At 44.2% G+C, this 17,601-nt stretch overlaps 1 protein-coding gene across 4 annotated transcripts in view; it reads right to left on the bottom strand.

Annotated features, from left to right (window-relative positions):
• The window catches only part of SYN3 (synapsin III), a 235,377-nt gene that overhangs the window by 170,127 nt on the left and 47,649 nt on the right, over positions 1–17,601 (bottom strand). For all 4 annotated transcript variants that reach the window (XM_083824343.1, XM_083824341.1, XM_083824342.1 and 1 more), the window contains one exon: positions 7,276–7,778. In XM_083824343.1, the coding sequence (XP_083680469.1) occupies positions 7,276–7,592 (317 nt within the window). In that variant the 5' untranslated portion in view covers positions 7,593–7,778. The remainder of the gene's footprint in view (positions 1–7,275; positions 7,779–17,601) is intronic.

Below are 17,601 nucleotides of genomic sequence, written 5' to 3'. Positions count from 1 at the left end.
AGCTCTTGTCCACATCTGCTACAGCCCAGAGACCTTTACACACCGATCAGGTGTGGGATGGACCGGTTGGTAGCTAATTTTTATTTTGTAGGAGCACCTAATAAACCCTAGGGGGGTTGTTCAGGATATTAAAAATGATGGATAAGCATGATGGATGCGTTTTGACATCTCAGACAGCAAGGTCTGAGATGGGTTAAATATCTAAGAGGCAAGGCCAAAGAGAATGAAAGGGGAACCCTACTTTACAGGTAGGAAGGGAAGGACCAAGAGGTACATCTAAATTTTGGGCTCCTAAATACAATAATACTTTTCCAGGAGCTTCACAGACATTTCAGCGCCAGCCCGGGATGCAGCACTGCTGTACCCCGGGGTGACATTAACTTGCTCTCCCTGCTGTCACCGCCGGGGCTGCTGGAGCCACCTAACCAAGAGCCAGCTCAGCAGGTACGTTCTTGGTGCCTGAGGTCAGATGGCGAGTCAGTGGGGACAGACGTCCTCTGTTACCTTCTCGGAACAACCACAAGCCCAGCCTGCTCTGGTTACTGTAAAACAACCCCCGAGGCATTCTTAGTTATGGGATCACACTAAGGGAAGAAACGCCTCCGTGCCTGCTCCTCAAGAGATTTTTATCGGGCTGTGATGATGGTATAGGGCTGACTCTTTTTTGGACTAAGGACGTCCTCACGGAGAGGTTCTTTACGAGGCCCCAGGTCCCACCCTACAGGGCTGGAAACGTTTTCTTGGCTTGAACACCCACAGAAAGGGAAGTTTGGGGGCAGGAAGGGAGAATGGCTTTTTAAGTTTTCTTTTGTGAGTCCTCCCTTTCTCTCAGGGCTAGAAGTTGACAAACGGAACCGAAAGCCTGTTTTCTGGGGAGACCTGGGCTGGCAAACCACCAGGACTTTTAACGACCGCAGACACCACCATTCAGGGCATTCTTCCTATTCAGGGAACCGCAGAGTCCCACATAATGCTGGCCCCCCAGCATCTTCCTGTGCCACCTACCTCCTGCTCATGAAACAGGGGTAATCAATGCAGCTACCCAAGAGAAGAAGCACGAGTGAGTGCAAGGCTTTTGGGCACGGCTTTTTGTATTTCTTCCAGCCGTCGGGATAGGAAGGACACTTCGCTGTAGGTCCGATTCACCCCCCAGGCTACCCTCTGAAGGGCCGGCATTGCGGTCACATTCCTCCTGGCCACAAAGAGCTGGGGAAGGGGGAGGCGTGCTTTAAGCACAACGCGAGGCAGCGAGTTTATTTTGCATATTATTCAAAATAGTACATTGCTGGCACACTTCCACACTGCTAAATCTAGAGGGTAGGGCCTGGAGCTGTTTGCGAGGGGTGTCATTTTGCTGAGGATTGTGCAATGCTTTGTCCCGGTTCCTCCTTGGAATGGAAGCCCACTTCTGACCTCTCTGAACTTCAGGAGTGGGGGAAGCAGGCTAACTCACACCAAAGCTGAGGCAGGGCTGCTGTCTTTCAAGCAGAAGAAATCTGGCTCGCAAGCCTTGAGAAACACATCTAAGCCTTTTTTTTTTTTTTTTTTTTTTTTTAATATGTACAGGACTAGGCAGGACATTCTGAGGTTAAATTCTATGCATTTATAGGAACTCTGGTAAAGCAATTAAGGTCCCAGATTTGACTTGCATTAGCATATTTATAACCTGGTGGGGAATGTTTTCCATATTCCTTGTGTCTATTTTTGTAATGATACTAATCCTTTACATTTCTGTATCACCTTTCACGCAGGAGGACTAGATCCCAAGTTGCTTTACATATGCAGGACAAAAATATAGGCAGACATGATGGTGATATACATAAAACAGATTGAAAAGCAATGTGATAAATGTGATTTACTGAATACCTCTGACAGGCTTACCTCCTTTTCACCCCTATGCCTGTATGCTAGGGAATATGTCTTATTTTGAAAATCTTCGTGCTGCTTCCAAGTACACATACATACTCATACAGACACACACATCACTGAACACAAGCATACCTCCATTTTCCCTAAAATGGAGCTCAGCCCTCAAGTCACACTTGGCATGGATTATAGGAACAGTAATATTGAGTTCTGGGTATCTATGGATAAATAATGAAAATGTAAGGCTTTTATCCAGATTTGTGAAAACATAAATTTCACTTGTAAGTTTTTTCAAATTATATCTGCATAGTTGCACGGAACTTATGAAGCTTTAGAATGTTATCCTTGTATAATAAAGGCAAATTCATAATTATAGTCGGTTACCACAATATTAGTTGACTGTGGGTTTCTTACCAAGAAATACAGACAAACCTTTGTAATTCAACCAGCAAATTCCTGAGGTCAAGCTTGAAGTATCAACTCTGAATAATAATAATAATGATAAATGGTAATGAAGTCCAAATTGAAAAGCTAGTCCATAACTTCCCATTATATTTCAGTGAGTTAAGTACAGAAATATTTCTCTGAATGTGAGTTTTCGTATATCATCTTCAGCCTACTGAAAGCATGAAATGACTCATGATGACATTCATGGAATACTTTTGAAAAGCTATTCCTTGCAAAAAAAATAATAATAAAATAAAAAAATAGGGCTTAGAATCCCAAATTACTAAAATTCTGTATTAGACTGTTATTATTTGACCAGCTATATTTTTGGACAAATGACATATTTAAGGCTCAATATTATCATATACTATCAGAAGTAAAAATAGCTTTATTTTAATGAAAAGGGCTGATAATCTCCTCCATCCAGTGAAAAACAGTAATCCTGTCAGGTCAGCCCATAATTAGGCTTGAACCATGACATTATTATTATACAAAGAGCCATTTCAGATGTATTAAGAGGATTTCATTCAGTGTTAATCATAGTTTTTCTCTTCCATAATTTTTAAATTTTTGGAGACAATATGTTCAGGCAGATCTGGCTGTAAAGTAAATGGGAAAAATACAATTTTGTGTCTCTTAAAATATTCTCAGTCTCTTTTTTTTGGTGACATACGGCACAATCCTACCCTATAGAGCTGCCTCACATAGGGCACATGCCTTTTGTGCAAGACAGCATAACCACTGTTAACAAGTGAAAGAGCCTGAAATTCGGACAACACATGCCAATGGCTTTGCAAATTGTCACGAGATATTTCACAAGTGCAACCAAGATATCTAACAAATGCAACAAGAACAACTTTGTTATGCTGTCTGGTCCAAAAAGCAACGTTTTTAGCGTATGTTGTTAATGGGAACTTTAGCTGTGCTTGATCACTTCCCAAATAAGCTGTTTAAATATGAAGCATTAGGCTCAGAAGCCGAGCACTTTCACAGAGGAGGTGCGTTAACAATTCACAGTTCTAAATCCTGCTTGATCTGCTGAGACATTCAGTCCAGTAAGAGCATGATTTTACTTAACAGAGCTTTGGGTGAAGAAGTTGCCAGAGGTGGGATGTTTTTCTCCTGGCTGAGGTCAGGCTGCCAGAGTTGGCCCTTCTGCTGTTACATGGAGTCCTGCCATCCCCTTTTCTCATGGTCTCACTCCCTTAAGCTGCGCGTTCGCATGCACGTGTGTGCACATGCGTGTATGTATTCATGTCTGAGCTCCCTTTTTTCTGGCAGCTGCTGTCAGTGGGTTGTGGATGCATTTTCAGAAGTCGCCGAAGGCACAGTTACTGCTCACCTGGCCCACAAGTAGCTCTCTCATTCTCTATGTGGAGGTACCCATCTGAGATGTGCACCATTAATCACTGAGGAGAAACAGAGCTTTTCCTTAGCATGTCGATGTGTGGATACTGTCGCTTCTGTGGTGCCTCTGAGAGCTCTCTGTCAAAGCCAAGAGCATGAGGGAGCCATACAGATAGTGCTTTCCTCTTGTGCACATCCTGCATGTGGTAGATTAACTGTGTGCTTCCTTGCAATGTGCTAGAGCAGGGCCTTAGAGTAAGACGGAAAATTTGTCAAAACATTGCCACTTTAGCAGAAAGCTGGGTGAGTTCCCTTGCTTTTAATATAATGTACTTTTACTGCTGCTAATGCAGAAAGCAGCTGATTGTATTCTGTGGAGTTCACATTATTTTTATAGTACTTTGTCTTTGGAATAAACCAGAGCATACTACATGTCAGGAGTGGCAAGGATTTTATGGAGAAAGACAGAGCATGGATTCCCATGGGTGTTTTTCACTTCCTCTACATCTCCAAGATAAGTAGAGTGCTATTCTGTGCCATCAGAGACAGAGTAGCTCCTTAAAAATAGATAGGATTGCCATTTGTCACTTTAAAGTGCCTTCAACATGCACATGCCTATTTTGGTTGTTAGATCATTTCGTCATGCACTTGTGCAACACCTCGTCCCAATCCATAATTGCAGCTCTTTGTCTCTGCTGTAATACAAACAGTGATGATAAATTAATGTCTGGCTTGGCAATAATGCTACAGTCTCCAATTATGAGAAAGTGTTTTCATTTAGAGAAGATAAATCAAACGGCAGATTCTATCGTCTCTCATTCTTCCTGTCTGTGAACAAGCTAGTCCTTGTTGTAAATCCTGTGTAACTTGCTATGGGGGAGGAAGCCCCCTCCCCTTAAAATAAGGGTAGCTCTTCAGTAGTTATTTCTTGGGGATCTTTTCTAGTTGAGTTTACTAGTTCAAAAAGAAAAGGAAACGACCCTTTCTTGAAAACCAAATTTGGTTTCAGAAGTAGCAAGAACCAGAGTGGGTGGAAGAGAAATGCATTGCAGACATGATGCTTCTTCCAAACCCCAAATCACCAGCACAGAAATAACAATAGGTTGTTGTTGTCCACATTTCAAATTCTGGGGTTGTTTCTGTACATGATGCAGACTGGACAGCCAGAATCTCCAGATTACCAGCTTCTTTAGATGTGCACAAGGCAAATGTTGCTGCCATTGACCTCAGACTGGTCAGCTTGAGCTCACCTAACACCCTGGCTGAGACCAAGAAGATAACTGGCATTGCCTGGAAGTACGTTACCAATAATAAACATCTGCAGAGGCACTGTTCTCCAGTGCTGCTGTCAAGGGCTCACTGAATTTCCTGGAGATGTGAGAATCAACTGCAAGTAGAACTCCTGGCCTACTGGAGTGGTTGCACTGGTACACTCTCACAGAAAATACCACGGTACATTAGGGCTGGGAGACTCTCTAGGCTAAGCATGCATTTCTGCCCATGCTACAAAGAGCCATGGTAGACAAAGCTTGGTAATATTATTTCCTCATTTTTCATGTTATATGTATGCCATGATCCTGTGATGAATGCATACCCTGATTTTGATCAGTGTCCTCACAACCTTAGACACAGAGTGAAAGCAGGGAGCCTTTGTCAGCAGCATTATTTGATATCTGTAGGCCTGAATAGAGGCAGATTGCTGGGAGGAGTGAAAAGGGTCCTCCATCATTTGTAGAAACTGTTGAGTTACAGACAACAGAGGTATAGCCAAGACAGGAGGATGCACAGAGTGCTTACACACAAGCAGAGGAGTGAAGACAGCACGGGTAGCCTTACCTCCTCTTTATAACTCCCAGCTGCTGCTCCTTGGGCTCTGCAGTTTGCAGAGCACAAAGTCTGCATGACAGACCAGCAGCTGGGAGATATAAAGTCAGGGATTTGAATGCAGTGTGTGTTTTAAACCATGAAAACATTGCAACAAAGTCCAACCCCTCCCCATTCTCTTCCCTGCCCGGACTACCTTCAGCACCATTAATCTCAAGGAAAAAAACTTATTGGCCTTTGAGCTAGGGCTTTTCTCTCTGATTACAGTGTTTGGACTAAGCAGCGCCGGCTAAGCTCCAGATGCTTGACTCGTGCATTAGAGGCACTCCCATCCCCAGCTGGAGGATGCTACATTAAGGGACTGCCACCTGGCAGCGCCTTCAAGGAACTGCAAAAAGCTAAGCAGAGACGGAGGTCAGTGAACCTGCTGGGAGACTTGCAGGTGCACCCAGGAAGGAGAGGTCAGGATTGAACCGGAGTGGTGTTGTCAGCTGAACAACCTTGCATTAACACGCTGCTACAGTGCTAAAAGATGCTAGGCTAGTGAAACTTTTGATACAAAGACCACCTTATCAGGGACTTTCCCACAGTTAAGAAGTTGTTTTTCCTTCCAGAAAACCCCCACCATTTCCCCTCTCCTACTTGAAGCTGGCTGAAGCAGCCTGACCTGGTTGTGCTCAGTCACTGCCCCTTTTAGAGAAGCGAAGGGAGCAAAACAGAGTGCAGGGCTCTTGCTTTGTGAAGATATCCCCAGGGAGGCAGGTCCCACCTTGTCCCCCTCTCCTGGGAAAGCAGAGAAGACCAAAGGCGCCCACTTTCCTGAAGAGTGGAGTGGGATGAAAAGAGCAATAAAATCATCTCCCTTGGCCAAGACCCGGTAACCCAACTTCTTTCACTTCCAAGCCTTCAGTACAGTCCCCTTGCGTGTGTTACCCTTTCCTTTTTTTCTGTGTTGAGACAAGCTGGCAGACAGAACAATGAACATCTCCTCAAAGCATGGTCTGGATTTTCCCCAAAATAGGTCTCTCTGCCAGCTTTCTAAACCAGCAGACTTTGAAAGGGAGCACACTACGAGCAGTAAGTCACTTCTGTAACATTTCAGAAGACTTCAGTTGTCCTACTCTTTGGAAAGGGTCCTCTGCTGCCAAATATCACAGAAAACAAACTTCCAAACTTCTGTTTGTAAACAAAGACCTGAATGAAAAAGGCAAACTTAGCCGAGCCTGAGAGCTTTTTGTCCATAACCACTATGACAAACAGGTGAAGAGCTTTTGACCAGCCAATGATCTCCAGTCATTACTGCTGGTAGTAGTAGCCTTGGGTTATTTTTTTGTTAATTTATGTATAGATTTACATCCAGAAAAAAGCCTGAGAAAGAGAGAGCTGGAGAGAAGCATCGCTTTTCGTTTCTAGGACTGGCACAGACAGTAGGCCTAACTCCCTGTCCGTGTCATTAAAACACCTTCAACTCCAACCTTTTAGGACCATTGCTTGATGTGCCAGTTCAGCTAAGCCAGCTGAGCCAACAGTACTCCATGTGTGCTTGTACACTGTGACTGTAAAGTCTTTTTTTTTTTTGGCCAATGAGTTCCAAATGAACACCTTTTCAGTCAAGATCTGCAGAAAGCCTACTCTGCCATGTATGCAGGTCATCAGGCCAATACCAAACTGGAGTGGGATCTGGTGACCTAGGTGTGAAAGTGCCTGAGATGCAGATGCCTTAAGCCTCCCAGATCCCTCTCATCCCCCAAACATGGTGGAGCTGAAGGCAGCAGTACTATGATGACTTACCACTCCGTGTGTGCATCATCAATCACCAGGAGGATCTTGGGTTTCGGAGCCACAGGTGGTGTGGGGCTTGTTGAGTGATCAATGAGTCCTGCAGCTGCTTGTGTGGTTTGCTTCATGGCACTGGAGATGGAGCTGAAGATGCTGGTGCCAGTAGAGGAAGACTGTGAGGGCTGCGGTGGCTGTGGGTGCTTTCTCTCCATGGCAGGAGAAACTGGGGAGCTTGTGGAGTTGTCGGGACGCTGTAAGTCCATCATGTAGCCATTGGGCAAATTCGCCACAAAACTACTGTCTGAGAGACGTCTCCGGAGGAAATTCATTGTTGAAAAGTTGTGTGGAAGCCCTCTTAGCAAGAGAAAGACTGAACAACAGTGTCACCAATCCCGGGTAAATGCTTCTCTATGTGTGTAGGGAACTTCCTCGTTGTCCAGGCCGGCAGGCTTTCTTCCTTAAAATCCTGCTGGAGGAATAAGACTTTGTTTTTCTGTTATGTTTTTGTTCTTCTCCTGTGGAAAAAGAATCAAAGACACATTTGTGAGATGCATACCATGAGTTTTACATAAGGAAGACTCTTCTGGCCATTTCAATGAGTACATTAATCAACAGCGAGAGGAAAAAGGACTACTGGTTTATACATGGTATGCTACACTGGTTCAGCCAGATAGATGCAATAAAGTAGGTTTCGTGGCCTCTCTTCCATCCCAAAACATTTTTCAGTCAAAGGAAGCCAACTTACACTAGCTTACGGGCTAACAGTTCAGAAGAAATGGAAAAAAAATAAAATAAGAAGAAAAAGAAATCCCAGCATGCTTACATCCATTTCCATGACTCTTTTCACCATGGGGAAAGAAAAACTATTCTGACCATAAATGTTAATTTTTAAAAGAGAGACAGCTTATTTCTGACATTGTGTGTGTTATTTCTAACACACATAATATGCTTATTACAGAATAACCAGAAAATGGTCCAACAGGATAGAAAGTTGTATCATCTTTGGCAGGCTTGTTAGCAAGGCTCCACATTTAAGAAACAAACATCCTAAATTGAAATAGCATGTAGAAAACAAGTAGTGGAAAAAATCCTCCTACACATCTTGGTCAAGTTCAGTGGAACCTTCAAACTATTCTCTTCTGTCCCATTTGCTCCCTATATTTAAAACTGGACTTTGAGCCAGGTGCACACTGGCAGCTGCTAGAAATAACAGGCTACTGGCTGTTTCAGACTCACTTGTAGGATTTTTGCAGGTACTCAAACCTGGAAGTTTGACCATCTAATTTTTCCTTTTATAAATTAAAAAAAAAAAAAAAAAAAAAAGAGGAAAGGTCTGTTACTCTGCTCATCTTTTCCAGTGAGAAAATGAACACTGTGGAATGTAACTATCTGGCTCTTTTCCCTTGACCATAGTATGACGACTTTGTTTTTACCCAGAACACTAAGTTCTTCAGCAGTTAAATAATCTCACAGAATTAGTACAGATACTTTTTTTTTTTTTTAATATATTTTAATTTTGCACCTGTAGGCATAGCCCAGAAATGAGATTTCCATAGTAATTCCCCAAGTCCTTTTCTCTGCTGACACAGCATTTAAGTCTTGTAGACCGGAGGCTGGTTTGTGAGATGCAGAAAAAAGAAAAGACAGAAGCATATTTCTGGTAAAACATGAATGTTTTTCAAGACAGACCTATCTGCAAAAACAAAAGTCAAAGCTACCCCACACATCAAGTGAGATGAATCAAGTGAATTCCTGGTATTGCCATTAAAACAAGTTTTTTGATTGAGCCCCTGCAAATGCTAGGGCTCCTTGCCTCGACCTGCCCAGAGTGGTGTCCCTCACTGCTCACCCTCTTGTCTCTGACTGCCTCTGCACAGTAGGAAATTGTCTTCTCCCAGGTGGTCCAAGAGAGTCTGGAGCTACTTAATTTTGGCTATAGAGATTTAGAAAGCTTTAGAGACAAGAGATTCAGATCTCTCTGCATCCAAAGATCTCTTAGCCCCCAAGAGCCTCAGTGAGGATCGGGTGAGCCTGGCTGGAGTAAAAGAGCTACAGAAATCCCCTTCACTCATGACCCCCGTATCTTGCTATCCATCACCTCCCTGCATCCATGGGCACAGGAGCCATCTGGAGCAGAGGGCTCTCTGCTGAAGCTGCTGACACATCAGCTTATTAGAGTGATTTTTCTCTTGATTTCTCAGCCCTGGCAGTATGAGTCCTCTGCATTTGCTGGAACCTGGAGGTAGCCTTTTCCCAGGGAACAGCAAAGGAAATCTTTAATGATTTCCTGCCACATTTACAGTCGATAATGTATCTCAAGGCATTGTGCTGACTTCCCGCCCGGTCCTGGCGCACCCAGTGACTGCACAAAATCAGCAGACGTACACCAGTAAGCACTTCAGTAACCCTGTCTGCTTATGCAGTAATTGTTCCAAAAACCAGGTAACATACAATATCCATGAATTATGAGCCAGCTACTTGCCTCATATATATTTCCACACACATTTGGCCCACTCACATCCTACTGCAGTTACTTAGCACCATCAGAGAGCCACATATTGTTACCTGTCCAGGATGGCCAGAGCCTGCAAAGACTTTGGGGAATTTATACACTACAGGCTGGATAAAAATGTGCTGTATTGTCCTCTGCTCAGGAACCTGTGCATTCTACCTTGTGTAAGGCACACAAGAAAAATCCCCTTGCTTTAATGGCTTAAGAGAAGGTCCAGTCCTGGTTAAGACGAGCACCCAAAAAATCTGCCTACCATTAGAAGGGCTCCAAATAACTGTCCGGTGACTGTGTACAGCAACTAGGTGTGCTCTATTGGATGACCTTTGCGTTAGCTGGGAAGATGAGATGCTTCAACACCAGCCTCAGGAGGAGCAGTTTGAGCACCAGACGCCTGCCCAAGAGCTGCTGGTTCCTGCTGTGGCAGCTCTCAGCCACGGGAGGGAATCTGGCCGCAGCTGCACAGGCCAGACAAGGCCGTTTTCACAAGCCAGTATCCTTGGGACAGGGTCCAGCAGGACTTCCATGCTCCTGGAAGTGTTTCTCCCCACTGCCAGGTGACCGCGTGGCTGTTGCGTCCTTCATGAGCTTTTCACTCTCCAAAAGGACACAGGCTGCTTGCAAAGCATCAGCAAGTGAAGTGAAGGGGAAATATCTCTGCTCTGCTGAAGAAGGGCATGGAGGCATCCAGTGCAGGGCGTCACGGTGCTGGGAAGGGCCTGAGTACCTCGTGATGTGCCTGGAAAACACGCAGGCTTCCTCTGCAGGAGGGCTTCCCAAATCGTGCCCTTCAAGGTACCATTTACAATAAACAATTTATAAGACTTGCAAGGCAATGAGCACTCGCCTCCTGCAGCCTTTCAAAGAGCAATATTTACAGTGCCCCAACATTTTTTCCACCAGGGGTGTGGCAGTGGTAGATATTGTCCAGGAGGTACCACGTGCTGGCAAAACTCTCTTGTCCAGAGAGTTTGGGATGCTGTGCTAGGCTGGCACTGCTTCCGCTCGCTGCAAAGACTGGGCTGCATGCCCTTGGCTCAGGAAGGAAGAAGAGGAAACTAAAGCAACTGATGTTATGGGGAAAACTCCTTCCAGCAAAGCACATGAAAGGTGAATTCCAGAGGATGCTGCTGCTGCAGCAGAGAGGCACCTGGCTCTGCTCTGGGACATGGGATAGCAAACCCACCAGGAACTTTGACTTTGGGTCTGCTAAAGAGATGGCACAGACTGTTTTCATCTCATTAAACAATTTTTGCTAAGGAGATGAGTAATGTAGTTAAAAAAAATAATTTTTTTTTTAATGAAGTTATTGCTGGCTTCATTGTATCAATTTAATGATTGCCACTAGCGAAGCCACTGAGATCTTTTCTGCAATCTGAGCTGTGCAAACTGCCAGCAGATTCTTTTGCTTACTGGAAAACCTCACGGTCTGCTTCTGCATCATGCACATTTGCTAGTTATTAACTTTCAGCAAGAGAGGTTTTCATACAGGCGCAGTTTGAGTAGGTTACAACCTCATTTTCCTGCTGCTTGAGACTCCTGTGGAAATCCTGAGGGCTCAGCACGTCATGCCAAATCTGGCTCTGTGCAGCTCTCACAGCATGCAGCTCGGCATCCACCCAGTGTACATACAGTTCCTACCCTAGCAGACAAGTAGGGCTGTAACTTCGACAAAGCCAGGAGCCAACACCTCTCTCAGAAGCAAGACAGATCTGCTAAGTGCTATTTTGTCACTCCAGAGCCACAGGCAGGAGAGCTGCTGGCTCTACACCATTAAGTTGTACCTTTCTGTGTACACCAGCGTCTTCCTGTGGCTTGCACAGAGACAAGTCACCAATTTACTCATGTGTCAGGCACAAACCTGCCCATAGAAAGGCCTAGAGCCTCCTGCACAGCTGAAATACAGACCACGAGCTGCTTCCAGTTGGGACCACAGCTCCTGCCAAGGTCTTTGAGCTGCCTTCCTCCATGCAGGAGTAACCTTCTGCTGTGTGAAACAGACGTTCCCAAAAGCTAGCTAGGAAAACAGTGGGCTTCTGGTCCGTGGAGCTGCAGGTCGGGGCTGCGGGCTATATTTCAGGATGGGGAAATAATAAATAAGGCATAGGAGAATTAGTGAGTTCTGCAGAAAGAGAGCAAGCAGGAGAGAGGGGGAGAAGAGGAGGAGGCACAAGCAGAAAGGGAGGAAGTAAACAGGAATCAGTTTAACCAAAGGACAACACGGGAACACATGGAAATCCCAACAATGAGGGCACAGTCAGGGAATCAAAAGGAAATGATGTGAGCAACCACATGAAGCAAGAGTGAGATCAATTAAAGCTGACCTTGAAAATAACGACAAAGAGGCTGGCACCATCAGCTCCTTACTAACACATAGTTAAACTTCCTGGCTGATATTTTTGGAAGGGCAAGGAAGGGAAAGCAATCTGTTCCCTAAGCATGTTAACAACACCCAGGCACCTAGCTGCTTTTTCTCAAGGATGTACTCCACAGAGATGCAAGTTATCTCAAGAAAACTGTTGACGTGTTCGAAAACAAGAACAAAATGTTCACTTAAACCTCTTGTTGTTCCCCTGGATTGCTTTCTAATGTTTGGTAGCATCCAGAGGGAACCAAGCTCAATTGGGTGATAACTGTTAAGTGTGCTTAGATTTCCCCAGAGCTCGTTATCTATGCCATCAGGTAATGAGCTAACAGGACCACATCTGCCTGCATTTGATTCCTGTTCCTGAAAGCCTCAATGGAGCACTGCTAGGGGCAGCAAAATGGAAAACCCAATGCTGGATGACAATGGTGCTGATCGTCCTCTGACCCTCACTTGTTCCCCGTGAGGGGTGGAAAGATGAGGGGATGCTCACTAAAGCTCCTCTCATTCGCTTTGTGGACAGCCTTTAGTGCACATGCACACCACAAGATATCCCGATGGGTCCTTTTCTGACTTCAGGTATATTGCACAAGGTGAGAGAGGACTTTTGTGGAGGTACAGCCACACCAAGGAGCTCTAAACACAGCTGCTTGGCTTTCTGCACATATTTTCAAAAAGAAGAAAGCAGGAGATAACTTATTATTGTTAAGTTTTCAGTGTTTCACCCTGAGTGGAATCAACATTACCGAGCTTTGCATAATGTACGAATTGAAAGCAGAATAACACAAGTAGTTCTGAAACTAATTAGAATTTTTGTTGGGTTTTTACTTCATTTCCCACAGTTTTGGGCTCAAGATGTTCACTTGTTCAAACATTTCTTGGGATTTTTCTCTAAAAGCCCCAATTCCATAAATCAGCAAATTAAAACAACAAGGGTTAGGAAACAACAACAACAAAGACAACCAGAAAAAGAACACTCCACCAAAAAGTATGAAGCATACACAAAAATGGAAGGGGCTGGGAAGGCAGTATGCTGTCCCTAGGAACACAGAAAAGCAAACTTTCCATGCCCGTGTTCAGTTTGCAGGGCAGCTTTCCCAAACATCAGCAATGTAATACAGCTCTAGCATAGACACTGGTGGAAATTTTCCAAAGCTTGCAAAACAACAGCGCAAGTTCCACCTAAAACCAGTGGGGTTTGTGCATCCTGGTGGCAGGGACACGTGTGGAAATTTGTTATGTGCTGTGACTGACACCAGCAGAGCAATGCTGCCTCTTTCGGGAGGCTGCAGGAAGCTGCAGCTGGGGAAAGTGGTAGGGCAGGGGAGTGGAGGTGGCATGCCACCAGGACAAGGATGCTCCCTGGGGTCTGAGATCCCTGTTGGGGTTAGGCAGTTGCTGACCAGAATGTCACTTGCTTCACAAACTCTTTATAATCTTTCAACAGCAGCAGCGATTTCCTTTAGAAATGGGTCCTTTAAGTTCTTTCACAGCAAGACAGTGTCTTGTCTGTCTTGTTTCTCTGTTTAGAGAGATCCTCACAGATGCCAGATTTCTTTTTTCAGAAATGGATCACTTTAAAATGTCCAACATGCTTCATTAAACCACTGATGCTTACAAATGTGCAAGAGCTCTGTTGTCTTATTGCTGCACTCCTGCAGACCTTAAAAAAACCTCTCTACTTTCTTGCGCAGCTATTGAACTAGAAAAGTCTAGGCTTTACAGATCTTATTTTTTTTTTCCTTTTTTCCTTTTCAGTTTGCAGCTATCAATGCTTTCTGTGTAGCAGCTTCACCACAGTATTTGCCTTGTCTGGTCCTGAAGATAATGCATATGCACGTACCAAAATGAGTGCAAATGAAACCACTTCCCAAGATCTGCACCCAGCACAGTAAATAAGTTAGTCTTTTTCCCCTTTTGCCTGTTATTTCATAATGGCAGACGAGAAGAGGAAGAAGGAAAAAAAAGAAGACTTTAAAATAACAAAATGTCATTGTAAGGTCATTGGACATTCAAGTAGATTGCAGAGGAAGATGACTAAAGCCATGAACAATAGTGAAAAAGTTTTCAGTGAAAAATAAACCTGAATATTAGGATAATACTCTATCTTTAATGCCCACAAGAACTAAAACGCTGATTTGCTACTTAGTGGAAACAATACATTACTTCCTCATTTTATTCTCAGTGTGGAAATCCGGTTGGCACCTAATGGCCTCGGTGTTGCTGCAGTGGAAATATCCCCTTCTCAATGCACTTAGGGAAGCCTTTTGTGGCCTGTCTCTATTCAATATCAAAAACTTACTTATCTGCAAAGCCAGACCAGCTCAACTGGAGCAGGCAGGATGGGGCAAGGTAATCCAGTGCTAATCCTTGAATGCTGCTGCACCTTCTCCATCTGGAAGACAGTTGAGCTGGCGCACTGTCTCCATTTCTTATTTTCCTGGAATGTCATGGTCATTCCCATCCCAAGTAACAGTGATAATAATGCCTCCATTAAGCCTCCATTATACACACGTCAAAGTGGCTTCTCATGATTATATTAAAGAAAAGCAGGAGACAGTCAGAACAGACTGGAGAATTTGTAGATATAAATGGTCTGCATATTAAGCGTATGAAACTGTGAGGAGGAAGCAAGCAGGGCTCTGTTGCCCCTGTCTTTTTCCTTCCCAGTCATGGATGTGACTGCAGTTCATGTGTGTTCACGATACGTGCTCCAGGTTTCCCGCAGTAACCATACAAGTCCTGATTTCGTGGTGATAAGAGCGAAAGAGGCACCAGACAAGCCCGTAATAGATCAGGGACTTCCTTCAGCTGAGAGATGTGCAGCTTTGAAGAGTGCTGATCTGAATAAAATCCAGAAACTGGATGTATTTAATATGTAGGGCCTGCCAATATGCATTAGAGCTTGTATAGATAGAAGGTGCCTAAGGGACTGATAGCTCAGAGGAAACTGCATCAGCTTTCCCAGCGCTAATGGGGCTCTGGTCTTGATTCTGATCACACACTATTCCTCACTCCTACATCATTTTCTTTCCAGTGCATTTCAGGGGATTTCAGCAGCACATTTCAGGGGATTACCAGTACATTAGGTATTCAAGATGCAAGTAAACAAAGCATTTTGTTGCTACAGAGCTAACTAGATGTCTTGGAAAAAAATAAGTATCCAGGTCGTGAAAGGGAAGAAACAGTTCACTGAAAGGTCATAATATTCACCAAAGAGATAATTATTAATTAATAGATGACAGTAAGAGTGATTTTATATCTAGAGCACAAATTCTATTACTTTTCGTAGGTTTATAGAACAGCAATGCGTCACATATTTCCAAGTAACTTATCTTCAAACAGAACCCTGCATCTCTTGTACCAATGGTTCTAACTCATTTTAAAATGCCGCAAAAATCTGTTACTTTTTATTCTATTCCAAAATAGCATTTTTCCCCAAATGTTTTATGCTTTGGGGTTAAACAGTCTTCCTTCCAACGTCTGAAGTCTTCTAAACCATCTGTACTGCCAGTATAGTCCTTGTAAGTTTTTCTGCCATTTGTATCCACCCTTTTTCTCCCCCCGACTCCATTCCAGACAAAACCATATTCCAATTTCCCAGATTTCTCCGACGTGGAGGGGAACCCTTTATAACACTTGAGATGCACCTGACCTGATGATGTGAGTAACAGATACCTGAAGAAATAAAGCCTGCAATTTTACTTCGTGTGGCAAGCTGTTCATTTGCTTTCTAAACATACTTGCCCATCTCACTTAGCAGCGCGCTTAATACGAGAAGAATAAGCTGGGAATTTGAGCACACTTACTGATTTATTTTGATGATGGAAGAGCAAGGCGATGTTTTACTGCCCTCTGGGGAAGATTTCTGGCACGACTCTAAGATAGCTTGATGCCAAATTCATCCATGAGATGTGGAAGTGGTAGGAAATTGGCTGGCTAGACTATTCCCCCCAAAGAGACAGAGAGAACAGGGATTGGTAGAGCTTCTCCTGGAGCACTGTGGGGGACCAGCTGGCTGTGTCTGACTCACCACTAATGACCAACCCAAACTGTGCTGAGCGCTTCCAGAAGATGTTTTTCTTCACTTTTTCATGTGATTGCTCCTGATCACATGGGGACGCATGAAAAGCTGTGTGGGTTTGTGTTAGTACATCCCTTTTACTCGCATCATGTACCCACACACTTCACACTCCAGTGAGGGTGGCAATCCCCTTACCCAGCTCTGAACTGATTACCTCACTCTTTGCACGCCAGCCAGTGCCTGCTTTCCAGCTGCAACCTCACAAACACCCATGAGACCCTGAACTATCACAGTGCAGGTTGAAGCTGCAAGCCAAATACGTTCATGGTGCCAGCAGGAGCTTGTTTGGGACAGTCAGGGACAGGTGCCACACTTCTTTAGGAGAGCATCTGGCCAGCTTTTGAACACCATTAAGAAGTTAGGTTGGCTCTGTGGGCATATTGCACTGACAAAGAGCTGTATCATCAGATGTGCACTACTATAATTAGAAAATATGTTTTAAAAAACTAATGATAAACGATTTCACTAACAGTCCTTTATCAACCTGTCTTCTCTCTCGGTTCCTGTCTGATTGCCTATCCAGTTTTTGCATTCATGCTGAACAGTGTAGGAGCCCTTCATAATTGTATCCAAATTTAAGAAACCATGTTTAGACAAAAAAACAGCAGAAAATATAACGCATTAGTGTGGGAACCGGAACAGATTCTGTACCCAGAAGAAGTCCTGAGAGAGTAAGCAAGTGGGCTGGGCACAAAAATGGAAATAAAGCACAACGTGATTTTAACAGCATCCTCTGCCATCAGCTGGAGGAAAGGTCACTGGACATCAGTGCCTTGATTTCCTCATTTAGGAATGTATAAAGTGCAGAGACATTGTAAGGCTCAGCTCACATCCCCGTGTGCTGCACCACTGAACCAAACGTTAGCAGCTTCCACCAGCCAAGAGCTCTGATTCCCCTGCCGATCAACAGCTGAATTACAAAGCTTTTGAGGTTACAAAACCGGCCGGCCTTATTGCCTTATTTAAGAATCCAACCACCAGGGCTTTCAAGGGCTGCTCAATCTGTAGCCACCGGGGATAGGAGGTAAAAAGAGAAGTCTTTTTCAGAGGAAAAACGTTGGCACTTAGAACCATTTTGTAACTGGAAACGCAAAGGATTGATCCAAACAACAAATTTGGCTTCTTCTCCCATAATCACAAATCTTCTTTCCCAAGCCTGGAGAGGAAAGAAAGAAGAAGAAAGAAGGGAAAGCTGTGCAGCTGGACAGCAGAGCAGGGTGCAGCCAGAGGAGCTCGAGTCCCATGCCCTTGTGTTACAGACAGCACGAGCATTGCAGCAGGGAGAACAGAGATGGACGCATTCTGCAAGTCTCACAAGTTATCGCTTTCTGCACTTTTCTGCCACTTATGTATGGTTATAGGATGATACTGCTAGCGATA

Source organism: Anser anser (genome assembly GCF_964211835.1).
Source record: "Anser anser genome assembly, chromosome: 1".
Classification (NCBI taxonomy): domain Eukaryota; kingdom Metazoa; phylum Chordata; class Aves; order Anseriformes; family Anatidae; genus Anser; species Anser anser.
This window is presented reverse-complemented; position numbering and strand designations above follow the sequence as displayed.